General features: G+C 40.4%; 4 protein-coding genes across 4 annotated transcripts; 3 read left to right on the forward strand and 1 right to left on the reverse strand.

The window, feature by feature from the left end:
- Positions 1-3,694: 3,694 nt before the first annotated feature.
- Positions 3,695-7,129, forward strand: agxtb (alanine--glyoxylate and serine--pyruvate aminotransferase b). The gene is made up of 11 exons (XM_030775812.1): positions 3,695-4,111; positions 4,308-4,500; positions 4,663-4,727; positions 4,954-5,054; positions 5,151-5,221; positions 5,367-5,451; positions 5,587-5,685; positions 5,780-5,849; positions 6,090-6,185; positions 6,389-6,517; positions 6,614-7,129. Exons 1-11 carry the CDS (start codon positions 3,725-3,727, stop codon positions 6,719-6,721), a joined length of 1,404 nt encoding a protein of 467 aa, XP_030631672.1. The 5' UTR covers positions 3,695-3,724; the 3' UTR covers positions 6,722-7,129.
- Positions 7,130-7,622: 493 nt separating this feature from the next.
- On the forward strand, positions 7,623-9,625 carry thap4 (THAP domain containing 4). The gene is made up of 5 exons (XM_030775340.1): positions 7,623-7,715; positions 8,061-8,214; positions 8,381-8,490; positions 8,624-8,727; positions 8,917-9,625. The coding sequence occupies exons 1-5, from the start codon at positions 7,691-7,693 to the stop codon at positions 9,031-9,033; spliced, it is 510 nt and encodes a 169-aa protein (XP_030631200.1). The 5' UTR covers positions 7,623-7,690; the 3' UTR covers positions 9,034-9,625.
- Positions 9,626-10,422: 797 nt separating this feature from the next.
- On the reverse strand, positions 10,423-14,937 carry bokb (BCL2 family apoptosis regulator BOK b). The gene is made up of 4 exons (XM_030775835.1): positions 14,625-14,937; positions 14,255-14,383; positions 10,956-11,119; positions 10,423-10,567 (listed from the first exon to the last, which is right to left on the reverse strand). Exons 1-4 carry the CDS (start codon positions 14,854-14,856, stop codon positions 10,448-10,450), a joined length of 645 nt encoding a protein of 214 aa, XP_030631695.1. The 5' UTR covers positions 14,857-14,937; the 3' UTR covers positions 10,423-10,447.
- Positions 14,938-16,933: 1,996 nt separating this feature from the next.
- On the forward strand, positions 16,934-22,369 carry stk25b (serine/threonine kinase 25b). The gene is made up of 11 exons (XM_030773827.1): positions 16,934-17,286; positions 17,656-17,886; positions 18,249-18,305; positions 18,496-18,604; positions 18,929-19,086; positions 19,377-19,562; positions 20,970-21,115; positions 21,295-21,403; positions 21,535-21,603; positions 21,786-21,922; positions 22,277-22,369. The coding sequence occupies exons 1-11, from the start codon at positions 17,257-17,259 to the stop codon at positions 22,314-22,316; spliced, it is 1,272 nt and encodes a 423-aa protein (XP_030629687.1). The 5' UTR covers positions 16,934-17,256; the 3' UTR covers positions 22,317-22,369.
- Positions 22,370-22,716: the final 347 nt, after the last annotated feature.

The following is a 22,716-nucleotide window of genomic DNA, read 5'->3' on the forward strand; positions in this document are numbered from 1 at the left end:
GAGGGAGGGGGCAATGGATCCAGAGGCTGAGCAGAAAGATCGTTCCTCAGCCTGAAACAAAATGGCTCTGGTGGCAGAGCCCAGGATGCAGAGTAGCACTGAGATGCTGATGACATCATCAGAGTGGGGGCTAGCAGCACACTGATGCCGCACAGGGAAGGAGAGGGTGGGGGGGGTGGTGGATAGAGATGAGACTGAGGCTGAGTGAGAGAGAGAAGGGGAGAGAGAGAGAGAGAGGGGCAGAGACAGAGAGAGAGAAAGAAAGAGGGAGAGGGAGAGGGAGCGGGAGAGAGAGAGGGAGAGGAGGGTTTGGTACCCTTGAGAGACTTTCACAGACAAGTGAAACAGCTGCTTCATGCCTTTTTATATATATATATATATATATATATATATATATATATATATATATATATGTATGTGGGCTTCAGTCTTACACAGAGCTGCATTTCAAAACAAAGCTTGTCTAGGGCAATTCTGCATACAAAACATGCGTTTCTCTCCCTGAATTAGGTCATTGTGGTTCTCGCTGAGTCCTGCAGCTGTGTAGAGAGAGAGAGAGGGAGAAACATATCAGCCTGTTGTTCCATGCATGTAAAAAATATCGGTCAAGATATGGCAGTATATCTACCATAAATTCACGTGATGAAATAATTGGAAAAAACAGTTGAATTCTGAGATAACAGTGTGCATATTTATTTTATTGCTAGTGTATATACATGTTGTTTAGTTTTACCTTAGAGAATGGGGCCATTATAATAATATATTTGAATATTTGAAAATACTTGTGATATTAAATAATGAGTAAGTTTGATTTACCAGGAGCCCTTGTCCCCAGCTGCCTTAACTAACCTACTAAGCACAAACATCCCTCAGGATGATGTATCACTGCTGTCAGCCTCCTGGCTTTGTGAACATCCCCAGTTTGTCGACCTCCATTTTTAATCTTTGCTTGTATAAAGTGCATCCAACTGAAAATGAGTTAGGCTGACTGAAACTGTTAAGGCAGAACAGCCTTGTGTGTTTGACAGCTGATTCCACTGACACAGTTCACACCTGAGCTGTACGATTAATTCACCTGTAAGACTGATTTGAAGGTGAGTATAGGGACAAGGCGCTTTGCTTGTTCTGTAAGCAGAGTCTCAAATATACCACAATAATTAGAATGTAGTGCATTTGCTTTCAAAGTGTAGATACAGACACATCTGTTTGGATACTCCTGAGTAATGACTTTTTAGCACAAATTGTACTGAGAATGAATCATTGATAGACAATGCTAGTTAGATGATACACAGAAAGCCAAAAACAAATTAAATCTCAGAGACCAGTGGCTTTGTTTTAGACAATCAGGTCAGAGCACGATGACAATGGTGATGATAATAATGATGATGATGATGATGATGATGATGATGATGATGATGACCACAACAACCAAGACAACCAAGACAACGACGACGACGAGGATGATGATGATGATGATGATGATGATGGTGATGATAAACAAGCATGTGAACACATTCCTGTCTATTACAACAACAACAAGTTATTTTGCTGTACTTTGAGCAGTGAAGTCAGAGTCACATACTGAGTCTTGTATGTACCCATCTCACTGTCAGTGCCAGCATAATGGCACTGTGACTGGTGGGAAATTTAGAATCTGGTCCTGTCATCTGCCTAGAGTATGATTTCCTCTTTGTGCTGGCAAGGCCTTGAGCCCCACCACGGTGCAAAGGCCACACAAGGGTAAACACCAGGGACCCACTTATTTACTAGGCGGTCTAATTATTGACTGTGGGATCAGAGACTGGACAAGTGTTCTGGTCAAAGTCTCTGTTCTGACATAAGCATCAGTTTACACTTGTGCGCAAACACAGGCTTAAATCACACCGTGTTATTTTCCTTAGATCATATTTTGTCAGACTTTGGGACATTATGGGTAACCAACAGGCATTTTGATTCTGAAATCCCAAGAGAATAGAATAAGTCCAGAGGATAGATGTTACTTGGATAGAGGAAGTTTTAAAATAAACTGTGGCATTCCTGTGATATCAAAGTTTGAAGTAAAATTAAAAACGTGGTGACACATGTGTGAGATTTTGACATTTCTATTTAAATTCATTGCGTAGCTTCAATAAATTTTCAGTGCGTTACTGATTTAAATACCACTCAGGGGAATGCTATCTTTTTATTCATTTATCTGCTGCCAAAAACTACAGGCCAAGACCACAGCCAAAATTGTCTGATGATGTCATGTGTCCCACAACAGAGTTTTCTATGGCCTAGAGTAACCTATACTACTTTGCATTTTTCATCTTCCTGCACAAAAACTTTTGAGAAAAAAATGTGAAAAACTTTGAATATGTTGTTCTTTACCACACACAAACTTATCAAGTACTTTACTGTCCCAAACACTATAAATATATTTTAAAATTGTCTCAGTGGCTATAAGTACTCCGACTGAACTGATTTTACAAGTGCAATCCAGCCATAACACATTACCTGAGTGCTGTTTGCTTAAATTTTTCGACAAGGTTATAGTGACAGAAACAAGTTCAAACCAGACTCCTTTTGACTGGTGGAGGTTGTGAAGCAGCATGCAGATTGTAGATCACCCTGGTGACCACCTTACTCCCCCACGCGCACACACACACACACCAAGAAATCACTGTGTGCAAGTAATATATGATGCAGCAATAACATTGGGTTTTATTACTATGCTCATGAATAAAAATCTAAAGACCATGTAATATAAGAAATATATTGTAATTCAAAATGTGCCAAAAGTCAACTGTTTCAAATGTTAGCCCTCCATGTTCAGACAGACCGAACTGAGTTTTCAGTACTTTTACTGTGAGTGTTGAAACACAGAGCACTGAAGAGCATCATTGACATAAGTGTAAGGGCACGCGTGCATGTGTCTGCTCCTGTGTTACTGTTCATATTTGTCTAAATGAGTGCGCAAGGTGACTATCAGCCAATCTTCTCTCTTGGAACAGAGAGACTCCCTGAAAGAGGTTGGGATGGGCCGATCGAGAGTGCATGTCATCTTATGTCGCAAAAAACACACCAAAACCAAACATAACTGGATCTCACTCATTCTACTACATGAAGTGTATGCCAAAAGCTCATCTGGTTATGGTGCAACCCTCTCAAACTGGAGATTATCTGCTCTCTCTCTCGCTCTCTCTCTGTGTGTGTGTGTCTGTCTGTCTGTGTGTGTGTGCGTGCGTCTGTTTGTGTGGGTGTGCGTCTGTCTGTATGTCTCTGTGACTGCGTTTCTGTGTGTGTTTTCTTTGTTTGTTCTGGAACAAACCAATCCCAACCAAACTGAAACTAGAGGTTGCTAGTGACATCAGGGGTTTGAAGACCCTTAATCTCCATGGAAAATCACCTCAGTCAGAGAGAGGATTAATCACACATGAAGATCCACCCTGCTCCCAGAACACTGATTAACTTCATAATATTTCACAAAATCTACAAACGACTGTGTTAAAAATTTGATTGAAATTACCACATGGACAGTGCAAACAAAAGATCAGAAATCAGTGGTTAATCAGTGGTTTAATAAACTATGAGTCCTCTCCAAAATAAATTAAAAACAAAAGCAAGTTAAACATTTCCTACGCAAACACTCAAATGCAGTTCTCTTTCTTTTTCCCTGACTCGTTTTGTCTGTATGTGACCTTTTAAGGGTGTGGAGGTGTGTACAGCTGCGTAATAATGCGTAATGATCGGTGCCACAAGGGTCAAAGACCCGTCTGTTTTAAATGCTCGACAAACCCCGCGTTTCAAGAAGTTCGTTATTCCCTTTGTAAAACTTGGCTGCACACTCTCCACCGGAGTTGGGAGCCTAAAGATGATGCCGAGGACTTTGCTATCGAAGGCGGCGCTCCTGGCTCAGCAAGCCGCTTTGGAGAACTCCCTACCCTCAAAGGTGCCGCTCTGGTGTCGCTCAGTGTCCTCCGTGACTATTCCCCCTCCAGCTTGCATGCTGCGGCCACTCGAAGCACCTTTTCGCTATTTATTTGGACCGGGTCCCTCCAATGTACCACCACGCATTTTAGCAGCATCAGGAAGACCGATAATTGGTCATTTACACCAAGAGATGTACCAGGTAACAGCTTGTGATGCTCATTTTTATGTAAATGAACATCTGTCAGGATGCACAAAATGAAACAACTTATAATTTGTTGGCAATCAAAATAACTTTTCTGTAAGTGTAGTTGCTAAATGGACAATGTTAATTAATTATTTTTTTCATGTGGACAAAATATTCTTAGATCTTCAAAATCTTATACTTTCTATTGCAGATTATGGATGATATCAAAAAGGGAATCCAGTACGCTTTTCAGACAGAGAACAACATGACTCTTGCTATGAGTGGGTCTGGTCACACTGCGATGGAATGCGCGGTCTTTAACACGGTGGAGCCTGGAGAGAGCGTCCTTGTAGCCATCAACGGCATCTGGGGAGAACGAGTTGCGGAAATAGCCGAAAGGATGGGTAAGATGTTCACGCGACATCAGTTCATCAGTTACTTAACGACAGTAATGGGTTGTATATGAGTATTAAATTTGCAGACTGAACTCGCACCTGTTGCAGTTACACAGCGCAACCATGGCTAGCTCTGTGGTGAAATCTGATACGACTATTTTTTTCCAACAGGTGCTAAAGTTCACACAATGGTAAAAACACCAGGTGGCTATTTTACAAATGAAGAAATCGAACAGGTAAAATTTAACTTGAGGCAAGTTCATACTGAGTGAAATTTTTACCCATTGTTTCTTTCATCACTGTGGTCCTCTTAACGACTTTGTCTTTGACTATGTTGATTGTCCATTAACATAGTTTCTCATACATAATTTTACATCACACAGCTGGCCAGAAAAAGAATTAAGTGATAATTTTCTTTGTTGTATTTACCAGCTATGTCATGCACTATTTGTTTGCCTATAGGCTCTAGCAAAACATAAACCGGTCCTCTTCTTCCTCACACACGGAGAGTCCTCAGCCGGCCTCGTTCAACCAATGGATGGAATTGGAGACTTGTGTCACAAGTGAGGCATTCTTTTATCATTTTTGCACCATCTAGCATAAATATTTTCACTTTTAACAACTTGCTCTTTATGCTGCTTTTGTGTATCTTTCCTCAGACACAATTGCTTGCTCTTAGTGGACACGGTTGCATCACTTGGAAGCGCCCCTATTTACATGGATCAGCAAAGTAAGTCTGGTCATTGATTGGCAGAAGTGGAGGTGGTTGTTTTACATTGCATGTGTTTCAAGGTTGTGTGCCTGTGAGATAGCAGTGCCTGTGACGTAATCATTGTCACGGTCCCCTTTTTACTCTCCGCTCTGTTTTCATCCAGATATTGACATCCTGTACACTGGCTCCCAGAAGGCCTTGAATGCACCTCCAGGCACAGCACCAATATCCTTTAGTGAACGAGCATGGTGAGTGCATCAAATTTGTGCATGTGAGTCAGCAAATGAGTGAGAGCGCAGTGCATTACCAAGTCTGTGTATTTTTAAAGACATGGGGGGAAAAAAAAGTAATTTTATGTCTTTGCGCCTTCAAATCCTTCACAGCCACAAGATGTTTAACAGAAAAACAAAACCCGTGTCCTACCTCCTTGATATGACCTATTTGTCAAACTACTGGGGCTGCGACGGCAAGCCAGCAAGAATGTAAGCCCTCTAGGGATGCTGATATCAGAGCCATAAAAAGGTATTTAACAGAGTAATATCTGTCACTCACTCATGTCACTGTTCTGTGTTTCAGATACCATCACACAGGGCCTGTGTCTGGGTTTTTCGCCTTGAGAGAAAGTCTAGCCATCCTTGCTGAGAAGGTTAGAGGCAGCCACACACTCTAACTGACATAACTTTAGCATTATAATACAGATATAAACATGGTACAAAAGCTATTTCAGATTTCTGATGGTGATTGTTACGTTTCTGTAAACTCCCAAAATTTTATTCCTCGACCACCCCTGTAGTACATGGTAGGGTTGTCAAATAGGTTTGATGTCAGCAGATATCCAATCTTATTTTGGATCTAATTGGAGATACTATGACTGTACTCCCATTAGGGCCTAGAGAATTCGTGGAGACACCATAGGGAAGTGGCTGAGTATCTGTGGAAGGGTTTGGAAGACCTGGGCCTTCAGCTTTTCATCAAGGACAAGGTGAGACACTCTCCACACACCTAGATTATTCCATTCTGCAACTTTTTTTCCCATACTGAAACATATTGAAATTCAAAACAGTTTTAGCATCAGATGTACGTTCACATTAAAATCATGATTTCAATTATTAATACATGTTTCTGACAAGCTCTAGAGTATGTATTTACACTATATGTGCTTTTGTGTGTGATTTTACCCTGTAGGAATTGAGGTTGCCCTCAGTTACCACCATTGCTATTCCTGAAGGTTATAACTGGCGAGAGCTCTTAGCTTATATCATGAAGCACCATCAAATGGAGATGACTGGTGGGCTTGGTCCCTCTGTTGGCATGGTGAGTAAAATTTGGCCACTGTACTGATCCCCAAACCATTTTTCCTTTTACTCATGCCCTATTTGAGATGATTGACTCTCTTCTCTCTAACATTAGGTTATGCGAGTGGGGCTGATGGGATACAACTGCAACAAAGGGAACGCTGATATGGCTCTGGCTGCCCTGGCCGATGCTCTTAAAAACTGCCCCAAGAGCAAGGCCTAGAGAAAGGCTTCAACTGAATACAGGCTCTTCAGGAGCATCTGTCTCAGCCAAAATGCAGTCTATGACATCCATGGATAGAACCTTGTACAGATGCCACGTTATTGAACTATTATGGAGGGGTGCTTTAAACACTTTTATAAGAAATATAAAAACATCTATATGCTATATAAACATGTATAATACTATGTGCATCCTGACAGACCATGTAAAATTGTAATGATTTAGAATTTAGATAACTTTTGTAGAATTTAGAGTATGTTGGAAATTAGATAGAAAGTTTTTTTTTCTTCTCAGTGAGTTCAATATCAAAATGAATTATGCTAATTCAAAAATGTTCTGTAAATTGTGTTCATGTTCATGTTTTTCACTTCCATTCATAATAAAATAAGGATACAAAAATTAAACCAATACTAAGAGAAGCACTGAATCAATGCCATTACCAATCAGCCGCCGTCTTCGAAGTGAATGAACATTTTCTTATTTGAACAGTAGATGGCAGCACAGGCCACATGGAGTAATAGTTGCCGATTGCATTATCAAGTTTTAAAGGAACAGTCAAAAAACAAAAAGTATAAAAATGCAAGAACATCTGGCAAAGATTTTATTTATACAAGGTAGGCCTATTTGTTATATAAACTGAGCCATATTATACAAACTACAGTTAAGGTACTAGAGTAATGAGTTTATGTACTCATTAAATATATTTAATTTATCCTATAAGACAACATTTCTTCATTATATTAGTCATGCACTAGCTTTCTTTAATGCGCAGTGCCGTATTGTTACGTGAAGGCAATGTGACTACATCTCCCAGGAGCCACTAGTGAAGTGGGAGGTCAGAGGATTTAATGCCAGTGAGATAAATTAAAATATCGAAAGTCAGACGAGTCATAGAGGCTGCGTCGGATCGTACCCTAGGTTTCAGTCGGTTGAGTTAAAGCGCGAGTGAACACTGAACTTCTAAATGTGATGACGTGCCCTTTCCATCAGTCAGGTAAGAGACACTGAAACTGAATGTCATGTTTACAAGCTTGTATTTGCAGCTATCCCAGAAAAAAACAACGGTAAATTCAAATGCTCCGTCCTTGTGTTTGGAATAAATCCGACACCGAGTGTAAACATGCCGGTGAATTTGGATTTAAGATTTCCTTAACCAGACAAACACAAAGTCATACGAAGACCCTGAGTAGCATAAACATTTTAGCCAGTTTTACTTAATCTCTTGAACGCGAATAAAATACAGTCCGAGCTTTCGAAAATGGGTCAATGTCACCACAGAGGAAATGCTGAGATAGCATCTGAGAGACGATGTCCTTATGTTACCTCTGTTTCTCCGCAGCGGAGTTGAACCCGGCGGTGCTGCCCCTAGACTGGCTTCTGGGTACTTGGGAATCAGACGAGCCGGGGGAAGGCTCCTTTCCTTCGATTGCACCCTTTCGCTACAATGAGACCCTTCACTTCTCTCATGTGGGACAACCTGTCATTAACTTTATGTAGGAACAAACTCCGTCTCACCCTAATATTATTGACGAAATGTGTCAGCACAAAAACTGGTTTTACCCGCAATGTTCCCCCTTCTTCCACTGCAAACGACACATACTTTATCTATTCTGTGCAACTAACAGATTGTTTATTTGGTAACTTTATACCATTTACCAGGTTTAATGCTTTCCACGCTGAAAGCAAAAAGCCACTGCATAGAGAGTGTGGATTTATCAGACTCCAGCCAGGCACCAACAGAGTAGCCTTCATCATTGCACAGAATTCAGGTATAAGTTCAACCATATCTACGTCATCACTACCACACACCCAATTTTCACTGCAATGATAGTTTATGCACACAACCTGAAGTATGATAAACATGAGCTATGGGTGGAGTCTCATATGCTCTAGCTTCTTTAGGATTGGTGGAGATTGAAGAGGGGGAGCTAACCGGTCACCAGATCACCCTACAGAGTCAAGCAATGGCCAGAACCTCTTTTGCCAAGGAACCCCATGTTCGTGAGGTATAAAGACTGATACACTTTTGCCTGAAGTAAACAAGTGACAAAGATTTGGGTTAGGCTTACTGGGTTCAAAAATGTTAAATAGAGACTCCTTAGCAGTGTTGGATTGTCCCTGTGTAGAAGTGAGATTATATTAAAGAGCTGAAATATCTTTAGTCTGAGCTTTTTTTATTTGCTATTGTCTCTTAGATCTCAAGATTTTTTCAGCTGAGGCCAGATGGACGATTGGAGCAGACTGTTTCCATGGCCACAGAAAACCATCCGCTGACACAGCACCTGCACATCACATACCGTCGGGCCTCCTAGGGGTCAGTAGAGTGAGAGGACCAAGAGTCTACAAACAACCAGTGGCATTTAAAAAAGCATACAGTAAATTGCTTGTTTAAGGCTGTACATGTAATTTCACATATAACTGTAACAGTGAGCTGCATCGACTAAGTTTCTGTGTGTGTTCTGAACTGTGTCTTATGAGAAAGAACAGATGAAAGAATATTATACTGACAACAACAAGGACATGGATAAAGATATTTCACTGCATTATTCTATTGAATGACAGTTAATATATTTAAATATCACCATATTTAAAGTTCTCTGTCAGTTGTCATGTGTTGGAAATGATCGTTCAGTTAGTAGCGTGACCAGCAGAGTCAGTTTAGGAAGTCTTTATGCACTGGATAAATTGCACTGCACTACAACTTCATGAGCTGTTATTTATTTATTCCACTGCATATTTTTGGCTCTTTTTGTAGCACTTGATTTACTCAGGAATTGGTGCTAATGAATATTGCTGTCCTGCTGGTTTCTTCTGTCTAAGACACTCCTCATCTTAAACAGTAGAGTCAGGTTTTGGCAGTGAGAAAAGTTTTCCCATTGGTTGTTTACTTGAATAAATAAAAGATCAGGAGAAGAAATATTTAGGGGTTTTGGGGGGTTTTTTTTGCACATATTATTCAGGCACTCAACAATCTTTTCATGGATGGATAAAATCTTTATTTTTAAAATGCATACAGTAGGGAGTGCAAAACAACAATGCGCTCAACACACACAGCACACATCAATTAAAACAAGTGCAAAAGTGACACTAACCATCTCATTAATATCTTAGCCTTTTATATAGTTTTGTTAAAAAATAAAATAAAATGTTGTTGATAGACTTAAAACCGTGTGATATTAGAACTCTTCACCTTACACCCTTTCATTTTTAAGTGTAAAAGATATCACAATTGTGCTCCAAAGCGAATACACAGACCAGCTTGGTTCTGATTCTGTGATCCATACAGCATCCTGACACTTCCGGGTCATTTTCAAATCTCACTTGAGAATCTCAACACAAGAGAGTAAAGTGGCAGGGTTTAGCTTCACCCTGAGTCTGATACTTTGTTTTCTCCCTCTGAGGGAATGGAACTCATCAATTTAGTCTCCTCCCGGTTTCAGAGATGGTTGTTACAGTACTATAGCATATAAGATACTGCAATGCCATTGTTTTAATGATTAGTCTTTTCATCTTAGTCTGTGGTGACTGATCCCCAAAAAGCAACCCCAAGTGAAGTAATTAGTCAGATATTTCTCGACCTTTTAAGTGAGGGGCTATTAAAATGCATGAATTTGTTTTGGGGGGGGGGGGGGGGGGGGTTCCCCAGGGAGAAACAGACTCAGGTAATAAAACAGGTCTGGACCCAGAGTCCCAGACCACAGTCATCTCAACCATTGTCTGCCCAGACTACTTTGTCAGGTAGATATACATGGTCTTCACGAATTGCCTCCAGGTCGAGAGAACTGCAGTTATCCAGTGGGAATGTGCACTAGTGTCAGTGTTTACCACACATTTTGAAATATCCTCCTGTGGATCAGTGAAAAAAAGAACATGATTAAAGTAAATTCCTTGCCATCCAGGTTTTCTAAAAAGACATCTACACAAAACAACTCATACTTAATTAGTGTTTAGGCTTGCCATTTCCATCTATATAGCACTAAAACGTATGCATTGTCAGTATGCAAGGGATAGGGAAAAAATATTATTTAAACGTAATATAAATCCCTGGCATGAACCAAACATCAATGCTACACCAAAACAATCCTTCGTATTGTCTAAAGCCTATTTTTACATCATTGATTGAAATCAGTTGACCAGCTGTTCATGGGAACTTATGCAATGCCCCACGTGGTCCACAGAGGTCACTGTTTCTCTTACTGACACAGAGAGATGGAGTACAGCTTCAGCCACTTACCCATCCGCCTCGTCTCTTCAGCCAGGGGACCAGGCTCTTGCGTACTAACTCGCCCAGGCTGTCCACTATGGTGTGCACCATGGCTGGATGGCCCTGCCGCACACAGTCCACCGCCAAACCACCTGCAATCGCGAAGATGGCCACTACTTTCCCCCACGTGACACCTGAAAGAGAAAATCAGAGGGGCTGAAACAAAACTACAGGCACTAGTTTAATTAATATGAAACATAAAATGATGTAAAATATAAGTAGAGAAAAACAGAATCCACAAAGGAGGAATCAACAAAAGAAAAATCATAGTGTAGACTAAGCTGGATCTTAAAACTGTTGTAAAGATGTTATATTTCTAGTATATAGTATTTGAGCAAAATGTTCCACAGTTTTGATCCAGAACCTGATTGTAATACAGTACAGTCGCTAGCATTACACATTATTAAACTCATAATTCAAAAGATTTTAATCCAGTATTCTCCAACACAATAACCAGAATCTATACACTATTCCTGTACTCCTGAAACAGTATTCAGGACATTGTTTTCCTGAGTAATGTCACATAAACCTGATCACACGGGTTATGTTTTCAACAGTAGTGTTCACAGTAGCAATCACAGTGATCACAGTAGCAATCACATCTGAGAAAGTGGTGTACCAAGACAACCCTGAAAACAATTCTGAAATTCCTGCCACAAGTATAAAAGTGAGTGAAAATCCAGTGAAAATAGGATCAAGAGAGCTAGTCGAGACTTTGTGACAGTTTTGCTAAAAAAAATCTTTGCCTCAACAAAGCTACCCTTAATCACTTTGCGGTGTGAACCTGAACAGATTCTTGCCTGAAGTTGAGCAGTCAAATTAGCAGAAAAAGGTACACTTCAACAACTCTAAACTGATTCAACATATGGAGAATGTTACAATATGACAACATATGAATTCTATGACCAGGGAATGAGGAGAAATATCATTTTAGAATTCACATGAAGCTAAGAGAACTGATTCAATAGACAGAGTCTCTCGCAAATCAGATCATTACCAAAAGTTATGAACAGTAAGGAGTCACATTCATCAGGCGGATCAGCAACATGCCATGTGAAATATCTGCTCTTCTCCTGAGAGGCAGTGTCTGAGGTCATGGAATTACATCAAAGAGAAGGGCATCAATTTCCTGGGATTCCCATTCTAAAAATCTGCTGCAGCCCGTTACGTAAAAAGCAGCAGGAAGGCTAACAGAATTAAGTTCTCTTAGAACGGAGTTTCCCTGACAGAATTCACTCACAAACAAACAAATCAGCAAGCTTTTTTTCACAGCACTGTGGTATTATTTCACAATGCTGTGTGCAATTCTGTATGTAGTTTCTGTTAGTGCTAAAGTCTGAGTCTTCAAGCAAAGTTCCCTGTGTTCTGATGTGTCTCAGGGGAAAGAGAGAGAGAGAAGAGTAGATGTAGATGTAAGACTTGGTAAGGGTATGTGGAGTACATCAGTTAGGGGGAGACATGTGCTGGGTGCATTCAACCGTGGTGGAATAAAAAAAAAAAAAGAAGAAAAAAAAAAGATTATCAGTGCCAGTACAGTCTGCTGACATGGCCTTATTTGGCATTTCCCAGGCACTCCAAAAATACTAGCATACTATCCAATGCATAGCCACATATTTCATCCTAAACCAGTCAAAAGTATCCACTACCCCTCAACCTGTTCCATGAAGAACAATAAGTCGCTTTCCTACAGGTGATCCTACTTTGGCAGGAGTGACGATGACCAGAACACATAGTCTATGTATTCATGGTTCTAAAGTTTATCTACTCTATGGAGAACTCCACTGGATTCTAAAATTCTCCCCAATGCCTCACTCCCACTAAAACCCAGCCAGATGTGCACATAGAAATGCTGCTGTTGAGTACGGATATAAAGTATACTTTTTCTTAATCAAAATTTGGCTCATGTTCAGTTTCTTTCTAGTCTAGCATATGAAATTAATCATGAGACAGGTAGGAGATCAAACTCTGACTGCTGGTGACATTATTATTTGCCTATAAAGTATAGAGCATTTTTTTTCTGTCAACCGGTGTGAAGTATCATGATTGACATGTGATGATGCAACACACTAAATGACATATAATACACTTTCCCACAACATAAAGGTGTGGAAAGATGTATAATTCACAAAATGAAAAAGTATTCTCCAACACAATAACCAGAATCTATACACTATTCCTGTACTCCTGAAACAGTATTCAGGAAATTGTTTTCCTGAGTAATGTCACATAAACCTGATCACACGGGTTATGTTTTCAACAGTAGTGTTCACAGTAGCAATAACATCTGACAAACTGGTGTACCAAGACAACCCTGAAAACAATTCTGAAATTCCTGCCACAAGTATAAAAAGGCTGGGGAATGCTACAGTAAGAGTAAACTGATCCATTTATTCATATGCTTATTTGTTGTTGGGCTAGATGTTTGTGTTTACATTTACTCAAATCAAATTCAAATCAAAACTGAATCAAGTTCTCTCTCACACACACACACACACACACAAAGTTTTCAGGTCACACATAAATGTTCACCAGTAGTTAGGCTATATTTAGCAGTCTTATGTTAGCAGTTCACCTACACTCAGATTTTGTTTGTTTTCAGTATTCAGTTACTTTTTTTTGTTGGAGCAATTCGAAGTTACCAGCTGTAGCTACCAAGATTTCCCTCTCCATTTTCCACTGAAAAGAATGAGATGGAAGTTTTCTTTTCAGAAGCATTCCTAATTTTCATTACCCTTTTCATTCATTACAGTGGTGGAGCTCTATTTTAAGTTCCAGTTTCTCTAAATCTTCTCTATTTGTTACAGTGGTTTCATCGCTGTTGGTGCCTGCCCTCCAGCCTTGAGTTATCCAAAATGACTTCAAGTGCTGATGACAACAAACATTACTATTGTCTTGTTAGCTCAAAGGTTTTCTCAGTGCCACACTTTTGGTCCTAAAACTGATTTCTGCCATTCATATTTCTTTAGATGACCTTTTATGTGGAAATTTGTTCTGATACAGTGACACAACCTATGTGGCACGGCCCTGTTAAAGTTTTTCATAGTATTGCTTTTTATAGTAAATGTTCTTGAAGTCATGTTTTTTTGTCATTCCAAATTTAGTATGATCAACTTATGCTACACAGTTTTAATGTAGTGAACTACTTTTTCAAATTAACTTTAGTAACGCAAAGTGATTCTTTTATCGGCTTCTTTACTGTACTTTCAACTACAGGCTTTTAGGAAAACTGCACTTTCTGAGTGTATTCTCCAACACTGGCAGTTACTCACCCAATGAAAGAATCTCGGTTGTCACAGTAAGGAAGGCATCTGACACCATGGTCTCCACTGCTACAGAGATGTTAAGTTGCTTTGCCACATTTCGAAAAAGATATGGTCGAATGTACTCCAATTCATCACCTGCGACACAATGGAGTGAGCTGGATTAAATTTCCAAAACAGGATTTAACAGGATTTGAGATACGGAGTGAAGCGAAGTACTTCCCAAACTACAAGCACGTGGGCTTCCAGGCCCAGGCTGACACTAAACATTCATCAAACAGCCCTCGGTTAACATGCACATTTGTCAGTTCTTTCAGAGACAAGCTACGTACTGGGCAGATAGTTGGTATGACCCCTAGTCATTGATCACTCTCCTTACCAAGTTTAAGAAGCACCATGGATACATCTCCAAGAAGTCCACTTGGCGGTGGAAGATCCGGCTCAATTTTCGACCAGCTGAGTCCTTCTCGAACAAGTCTGGAATAGATGAACTCCCTACACAGCGCCTTTGACTGGGAGACCAGCTCTTTTTCTGTAGGCGTTCGGTCAAAAACTTCCATTACCTCAGCAGCGAACATCGAGGACCGTCGCAACATGTTGATGTCCCGCATACTGCCTTCGTGCAGGAACAAACAACGTTGGTAGTCTAATTGCGGCGGAGCACGTTCTGCGTAAAAGAAAATACCCTTTTTGGTGAAGAAGTGTCCGTAGTTTGTTATTGTCTTGCCGCTCAATTATTTACCGATCAAATCCATCCAGAAACGCTTTACACTGTATAAAACCAGAAAATACTACAATTAAAAAAAAAAAAGTCTCAGAAGATTGGCAATCAGTGCAATATATCAGCCATCGATGACACCATATAAAAAGTGTTCAGTGAACCAATCGGTTCGCGTGAACTGCCACTTCTTCATCTCAACCAGCCAACTATTTACCCATTTTAACACCTGACTCCCCACCTGAATCGCACGACTATCGCTCCGAAGTTAAATGAACTAAAATCGTATCATCATATCCGCCGCAATAATTATGTTAGGTCCTCACTGGGAACGACTCCTTATTGTGGTATAATCCTCAGGTTAAGACATGACGTTTTGCGATTCATGGTTTGAAACTGTAATTGGTGGCTTGCTGCACCTGCAGCTTTGTTGTACACCTACGACTGTATTCCTCTCTAGCTTCCTAGAACTGTTAGGTAACTGTGCTACTTAACGGTCAAGAGGAGGGCTTATTCCAAATATAAGCCTTAGTTCCAACTGCGCTTGAAATCATCTAAACAACTTAACAGCAATTTAAACTAGTTTAATGTGTTTTGGGGAATAATTATGCTATATTTTAAATCAAAGGTTGTGAAATATCTAACATTTTGTGCTGATGGAGAGAGGGAGAGGGTTGTGTAAACATAGAATAAGGAAGGTATTTGACGAAAAATGCACGTGTCTGAATGATAAAAACTGACAGTTTATTTTGTTAAGGTTTTTCTCATAACATTTTCTATACGTATTTCAGTTGGGCAGCCTACGCATCAAGATTATGTTCATTCATACTCTGCTGGACGCCTGTCTTACGTGTCCATTATCTCTCTATGTTTAGCTGTCTTAAGGAGGATGTACTTTAATCCATTCAGAAATAGACTCAACAATTTCAGACTGAGAGCCATTATACGCAAAAGTAAGGTGTAATAAGTAGTGAGTTAAGATTATCAGCAAGATCATAAAATTAAGTGTAAACTGGAGGCAATCTATGCTTGCAGTAGGCCCGGTTATGTTGCATACTGGTGTACACATCAAGTACAGGACGGCAGACAAAAGAGGACGGCTAATCTTGTTTACCACAACAGGTCATTCATTCACTACAACCTTAACCAAATCCCAGTCTCCATTTATACCCCACAACACATTCACATGGATATAACTCTGAAGTAGGACTTTGTTTAAACTTGAAGCAAGAAACAATTAAGATTGTATTGATTTTTGTGGATTTCAGCTACACTTGAAATTTAACCAGGATTTTATGTCAGACTAAAGGCTAATTATCTTATTGCACTGGATTGGACAATGGATTACAAGGTTAAGAAAGTAAGACACTGCAGTGACCTGATAATTAATAATATGTAAACATTCAGTTTTATTCACTTGTAAGTCTTCATTATGGAGATCAACTTCATTATGGAAATCAGGTAAAAATTTCAACCAAGCTCAAGATCTTTAGATACAGACGCCAAAACCACAAGGCAATGGATGAGCAGAATGGGAAAAGGGATGCCCAAAGGCCACATGAAGGAGGGAAATAGAGACCAAAAAGCGAAACACTGGCGACATCTTAGAATTATTCTAAATGTTTTAATTATAAAATGAAACATTCATCATTTGTTAGTGTGGGTAACTTTCAACAGTGTTCCCGACCCTTGTCTCATGAGATTTCTGGCAACAATTATTCACCTGTAAATTCGTTAGAAAGGTGGAAAGCAACTCTGCATCAGTAATGCCTATTTCAAAGTATATGATAATAAACGTATTATCGCATTATCTTACTTAACAATATCACAGAACCAGCCGGATACCCTTCGTTCTTTACCAAATAGACACGTCAGAAACTTGCACGCGAGGAAATACAACACCCACAACTCCTCGCTGCCTTCGATGCGCATGCGCATTACTTGCTATTATTTTGTCCTCCCGCAAGCAATAAATGAAGAACCACCCGAGCGTTCTTTGATAGGAATAAAATATTAATACACGGAAACGGATTTGCTTGTGTGCGCCGGCTCTCATACATGGAGTTACACGATACCTAACTATCGTTGTCGTCAGGCTGTAGAGTCCACCATAAGGGGATTCGAAGCCGAAAACGCGACAGATTGACAGGACGGTGGGGTGTTTATGTATTTAACGAGCTAGCTGGCTAACTGGGTTTCAGGAGGAAGACAAAAACATAGACGAATTTGAGAAGACCCCTTTCCAGGCAGAAAGGGCTGTATTTGCCCTTACTCTGACCAAACTGCCGAGAGGATGGCGCACCTCCGCGACATGCAGAATCAGGTAAATTTATGGGCTCGGAGCCCACTACCTTGCACATCCATCCCAAGCCTGATTATGTTGCAAAGGGAGTGTGTTGGCGTATCGATTACCTTAAAATATCCAACTGTCACGAGGCTTTTCTAAATAAATTAACCGTATTCTTCATTATATCTTCTTCATGTCCTTAAATAGAATTCGAAATCAATTCAAGGCCTTTTTGTCAGCAAGTATTCTCAAGAATGTAGCTATGTTTTACTGATGCTGGGAAAACCGATAGTCCTTTCTGACAACAACAGAATGCCGGAATACCAGGTTCTGTTTGCTCCTCTTAGACTCTTTCTCCCTCTCTCTTTGTCATTCTCTTACTCATCTTCCTCCCTTTGCTACCAGAATGCCCGGCTCAACCCAGAGGAATACTTTACCAAGCAGGAGCGTATTGGAAAGGGCTCCTTTGGTGAGGTGTATAAGGGCATCAACAACCGCACCAAAGAGGTAGTGGCCATCAAGATCATTGACCTGGAGGAGGCTGAGGATGAGATTGAAGACATCCAGCAGGAGATTACTGTTCTCAGCCAGTGTGACAGTCCCTACGTCACCAAGTACTATGGCTCTTATCTTAAGGTATTCTTCCTTTGTCCTCCTCACCATGTTGACAGACTTCACTGTCGCACAGTCAAGTGATTGAGAGATAAAGGAAAAGATGTTTCAGAAAACATTCCGTACTAGATGTGGTCTGTGTGTAAGTATTGATGTGGGCTCATTTTTTCCCCCCTGAAGAACACCTGATGTATTTTTCTGTGAGTTGTGGTGAAGTCACTAACAAAACAAAAAAATGACCACATTCAACTGGAAACCACACTCTTGGAATGCCTGGGACAAAAATGCTTTTAGAATTATGTTCAGACACATGCACTGTGAGTGTGTTCATAGTGGATGTTCACTATGTGTTCACTTAGTTCACTGGCTTCTTTTTGTTCCTGTAGGGAACTAAGTTGTGGATAATCATGGAGTATTTAGGTGGAGGCTCAGCACTGGATCTTGTAAGTAGGAAACCATCCCAAATTTTACCATTGGAGACATTATTGATTTTTTTTCTTTGCAACCATTATTTTTTCATTCTTATTTGTTTAAGCCAATTCGTAGCTTTGAAAGTAAACAGTGAGACGCTTTTAAACGCTCAATTCCATTTCCGCTCAATCAGTGAGGTTTTAATGCTGTTCTCTCCCTTAGCTGAGACCAGGGCCATTGGAAGAGACCTACATTGCTACCATACTAAGGGAAATTCTGAAGGGACTTGAGTACTTGCACTCTGAGAGAAAGATCCACCGTGATATCAAAGGTGACTGCCCCGGAACTGTTTAGCTTACAGTATATGCATACATTAGTCCATCATAACATCACATATTTGCAGGGTTTTGTTAATTTCATTTTGAGCCAGTCATTACTACTAATAAAAGCATCTGAATATACTACTCAAATAATGGTGACATTTCATATTTGGGGGATTTAGGCAGCATACTGAGATATTACAAAGTTAAAGACTTTCTTTGCTATTCTTTACGTTTCCTAAACTTTTTCCCTGTTTGTGTGTAGTATTGACATTCTGGAGCTCGACATTGATTACAGTGTCTGTGACTGTATCTGTGTATGTGTCCACTCGCAGCTGCCAATGTACTGCTCTCTGAGCAGGGTGATGTGAAACTGGCAGACTTTGGGGTGGCAGGGCAGCTAACGGACACACAGATCAAGAGGAATACCTTTGTGGGAACACCCTTCTGGATGGCTCCAGAGGTTATCAAACAGTCAGCGTATGACTTTAAGGTGAGCTCTTAATATGGAAGCAATGTCGCTGAAGAAAATATGACTGACAGTATAATCAGTATCAATATACTGTCCAAACGAACAGTGAGGGCAGAAAGCTGTAGCCAATCAGTCATGGCATTTCTGGAATGTTTATCCCTTGAACTGAAACCAGGATGTTCTGTGTAGCTTTGCACTTGATGGATTCTTGATGTACCACTTGATATGTTCTAGAAGTTTGACAGACATATGATGTGAGACTCTGTGGATAAGAGTGATCTGACCATATGGACTTGTTGATTGGTCTGCAGGCAGACATCTGGTCCTTGGGAATCACAGCCATTGAGCTGGCAAAGGGCGAGCCCCCGAACTCAGACCTGCATCCCATGCGTGTGCTGTTTCTCATTCCCAAGAACACTCCCCCCACATTGGAGGGCTCCTACAGTAAACCCTTCAAAGAGTTTGTAGAGGCCTGTCTCAATAAGGACCCACGTTTTGTGAGTAAATGCAAGAGCCATCGGTCTGTCTAAGCTTCAGGTCTAAGTGAAAACCCCAAGAGAAATATGATCCCATTATAACAGATCCCATTGCATTTTCTTTAAGGGTCAGTCCTCCAAGGTCATTCCAAATAATCATATGAAATCAGTTGAAAAGCTTATTGAAACTATAAGATGAGGTGTAAGAAATGTATCTCAATTAATATGTAATGATTCGAAAACGTAAAGCTCTGGATCTTTTGCAAAGGTGGACAAAGTAAACAACTCCATTACTTGAGTCAAAGTATAGATACTCCTGGTCATATATTACTCCAATACAAGTAAAAGTTGTTCAGTTAAATTTTTACTTGAGTTAAAGTACTGGAGTACTTGCTTTTAAAAATACTTAAGTATTCAAAAGTACATTTTCTTTTTAATGTCATCGCATTGTTGTATTGTTGCAACAATGCATTTACAGAGTCTAATGACTCTGAAACAACCTACTGCATGCACTGACTTGCTTGTAGAACCTGTAGAATAAAAAGCTTGTGGAATATGCTACAAAGCCTATAGAAACACAGTTGAACCAAATGCTTCCTCTATAAAAGACAGTGTATAGCTTCAGTTAAACAGGCACTAAATTAACTCAGATTGGCCTTAAAAGGATAAACACGTCATAATGTTGTAGGCTAGGTTAATTTTACTTCTACTACATAGCATTGTCTGAAATGTGAAACAGCTGGATGACCATCGTCACCGCTTGATTCCCGCCCAGCGCGCGAACGCATATGGGAACCAATTAGCTTGGAAACCAGTTGATTTCAAAAATCTCAGACATGGACTTAAGATTTGGCCATGGCTGCTCTGGTGAGGAACCTTTATCTTTATCATCTTTATCTTCCATTGTGGTAGCCATCAGTAAAACCGCCAAGTTCAGTTGTTAAAAAATGCAGCACGCACTTGACTGACAGCATTGGAGTAGATTACTGTGATTGGTTTTTCCTCTGTGATGAACACAATATGGCCTATCGCATTTTAGAAAAGAAAATTCGTCCGCTGACTTCAAAGCTATGCGTTAAAGTAACAAGTAACGAGAACCGTCATAGAAATGTAGTGGAGTGAAAAGTACAATATTTGTATTTCGAATGTAGTGGAGTGAAAAGTATAATATTTGTATTTCGAATGTAGTGGAGTAAAAGTCATAAGTTTCCCAAAAAAAATAACACTCAAGTAAAGTACAGTACTCAAGTAAATGTACTTCGTTACTGTCCACCCCTGATCTTTTGATGGTTTAAATAGTACAAAAGACAGTCTTCTGAAAGCATCACTGATTCATACATGAGTCACCCCAGTTTGAATGGTTGGGTTTAGTATATATACCTCTGGATGAATAAGCTTTATAGACATGTCTATAATTCTGTTTTTCAGAGGCCAACTGCAAAGGAGCTGTTGAAGCATAAATTTATCACACGCTACACCAAGAAAACCTCCTACCTGACAGAGCTCATCGACCGGTATCGGCGTTGGAAGTCAGAGGGCCACGGTGATGAATCCAGCTCGGACGACTCTGACATGTAACGTTACCCAGAGTTCTCTCTGTTTTTCACTCCTCAGTGCAATCGCTTAGCAACAGCATACTTCAGTAAACTGAGTGTTGAGCCTTTGATTATTTAAATCAGATGCACCAGGGTTTTATCTCAGTGGAGATGCCTGTGATGAGGTGCAGGGTCATGTCTGTGACTTTGACAAACAGGGACGGAGAGGGCGATGACAGAGACCAGTGCCCCATGTGGACTTTCCCCACAGTGAGACCCAGCTCCATGAACAAACTCCAGAAGAGTTATACAAATACAGACTCCGAGGTGAGCTGGCTGTGAAACCTCTGATTCGTCGTTGATAGGATTCTTTAAAAAGCTATGTTAGCGCTTTTCTTTTGTAACACTGTGATGCAGCGCTCTTCATCCGTGGCCTTACTCTGTGTCCACTCACACAGGCGACTGAAGTGAAACGGCAGCCCAAGTCTCAGTGTCTCTCTGCACTGGTCACTCCTATTTTCAGAGAGGTACTGAGTAGAGAAGAGGAGACCACTACCATGTTGATGCTACACACACGCACACACATTACATTAAATTTCTTGGCTGAAGAACACAAACTCACAGCATCTTAATGCTGCTCAGACTGAAGTAATATTTAGCTCTGGAGTGTGAAGAGTGCTCAGAGACAGCTGTGTTGTCCTCTGTCTAGCTGAAGGAGAAGAGGAAGGCCAGTGGAGGTGGTATGGGTGCCATAGAGGAGCTGGAGAACGCCTTTAACCTGGCAGAGGAGTCCTGCCCGGGCATTTCTGACCGCCTGGTAACACATATGATGGAGAGAGTGTGCAGGTGAGCAGGGGTCTCTGTTGTCAGTCACACAGTCAGATCAGTTGCATCCTAACTAAAACCAGTGAATGAGTGAATGCATGTGTTTTATTACTATATGTCTGAGGTGTTTTTTTGAGCATGTGAAGAGGAAGCGACACAGAACATCGATTTTGTAATTGTTATACTTAGAGAGATGCTTTTAAATGTATGTTTTGATCTAGATGACAGAACAGTAACTCCTTATGGACTATTTGGAATAAGTACAATAAGATCAATAAAATCAGTACCTTATATAATCTTACAGCATAACCAGTGTGAGGATTGTCTCTTTATCTTCAATATGATTCCCTCAGCAACTCTTCCTTCTCTCTATAGGTTCTCTCTGAACGGAAACAGCACCCCATCATCACGGTGAAGACCACCTGCTACTGCTGCTCGCCCCCCCCCCCCCATTTCCCGACCAGCAGGCTGCCACTAGAACCACAGCTCAACACCCACCCCCCCCCTTCTCCCCAGAGATCCTTTAATTAGTTATAATTAAATATTTTTACAGTTTTCTTCATAGAATGGAGAGTATTTAAGAAACAAAAAGCCATGACATTGAGAATGCTGTGTTTACCTGTTAGATGGAAAAAAAGAAGCCTATTATAAAGTTTATGGAAATGTTTAAATGATGTGGTTCACTGTTCCTTTTTCACTAAATGCACTGATTTCATGCAAAGCAATTTACGTTTTAAATGCTGAATCCGTCAGGGACTAAAACAGCAGTATCCAGAGTTGCTTTATCGTGTGTGTAACATGCTGCATAAAGACAG

Source organism: Chanos chanos, chromosome 5 (genome assembly GCF_902362185.1).
Source record: "Chanos chanos chromosome 5, fChaCha1.1, whole genome shotgun sequence".
NCBI lineage: Eukaryota > Metazoa > Chordata > Actinopteri > Gonorynchiformes > Chanidae > Chanos > Chanos chanos.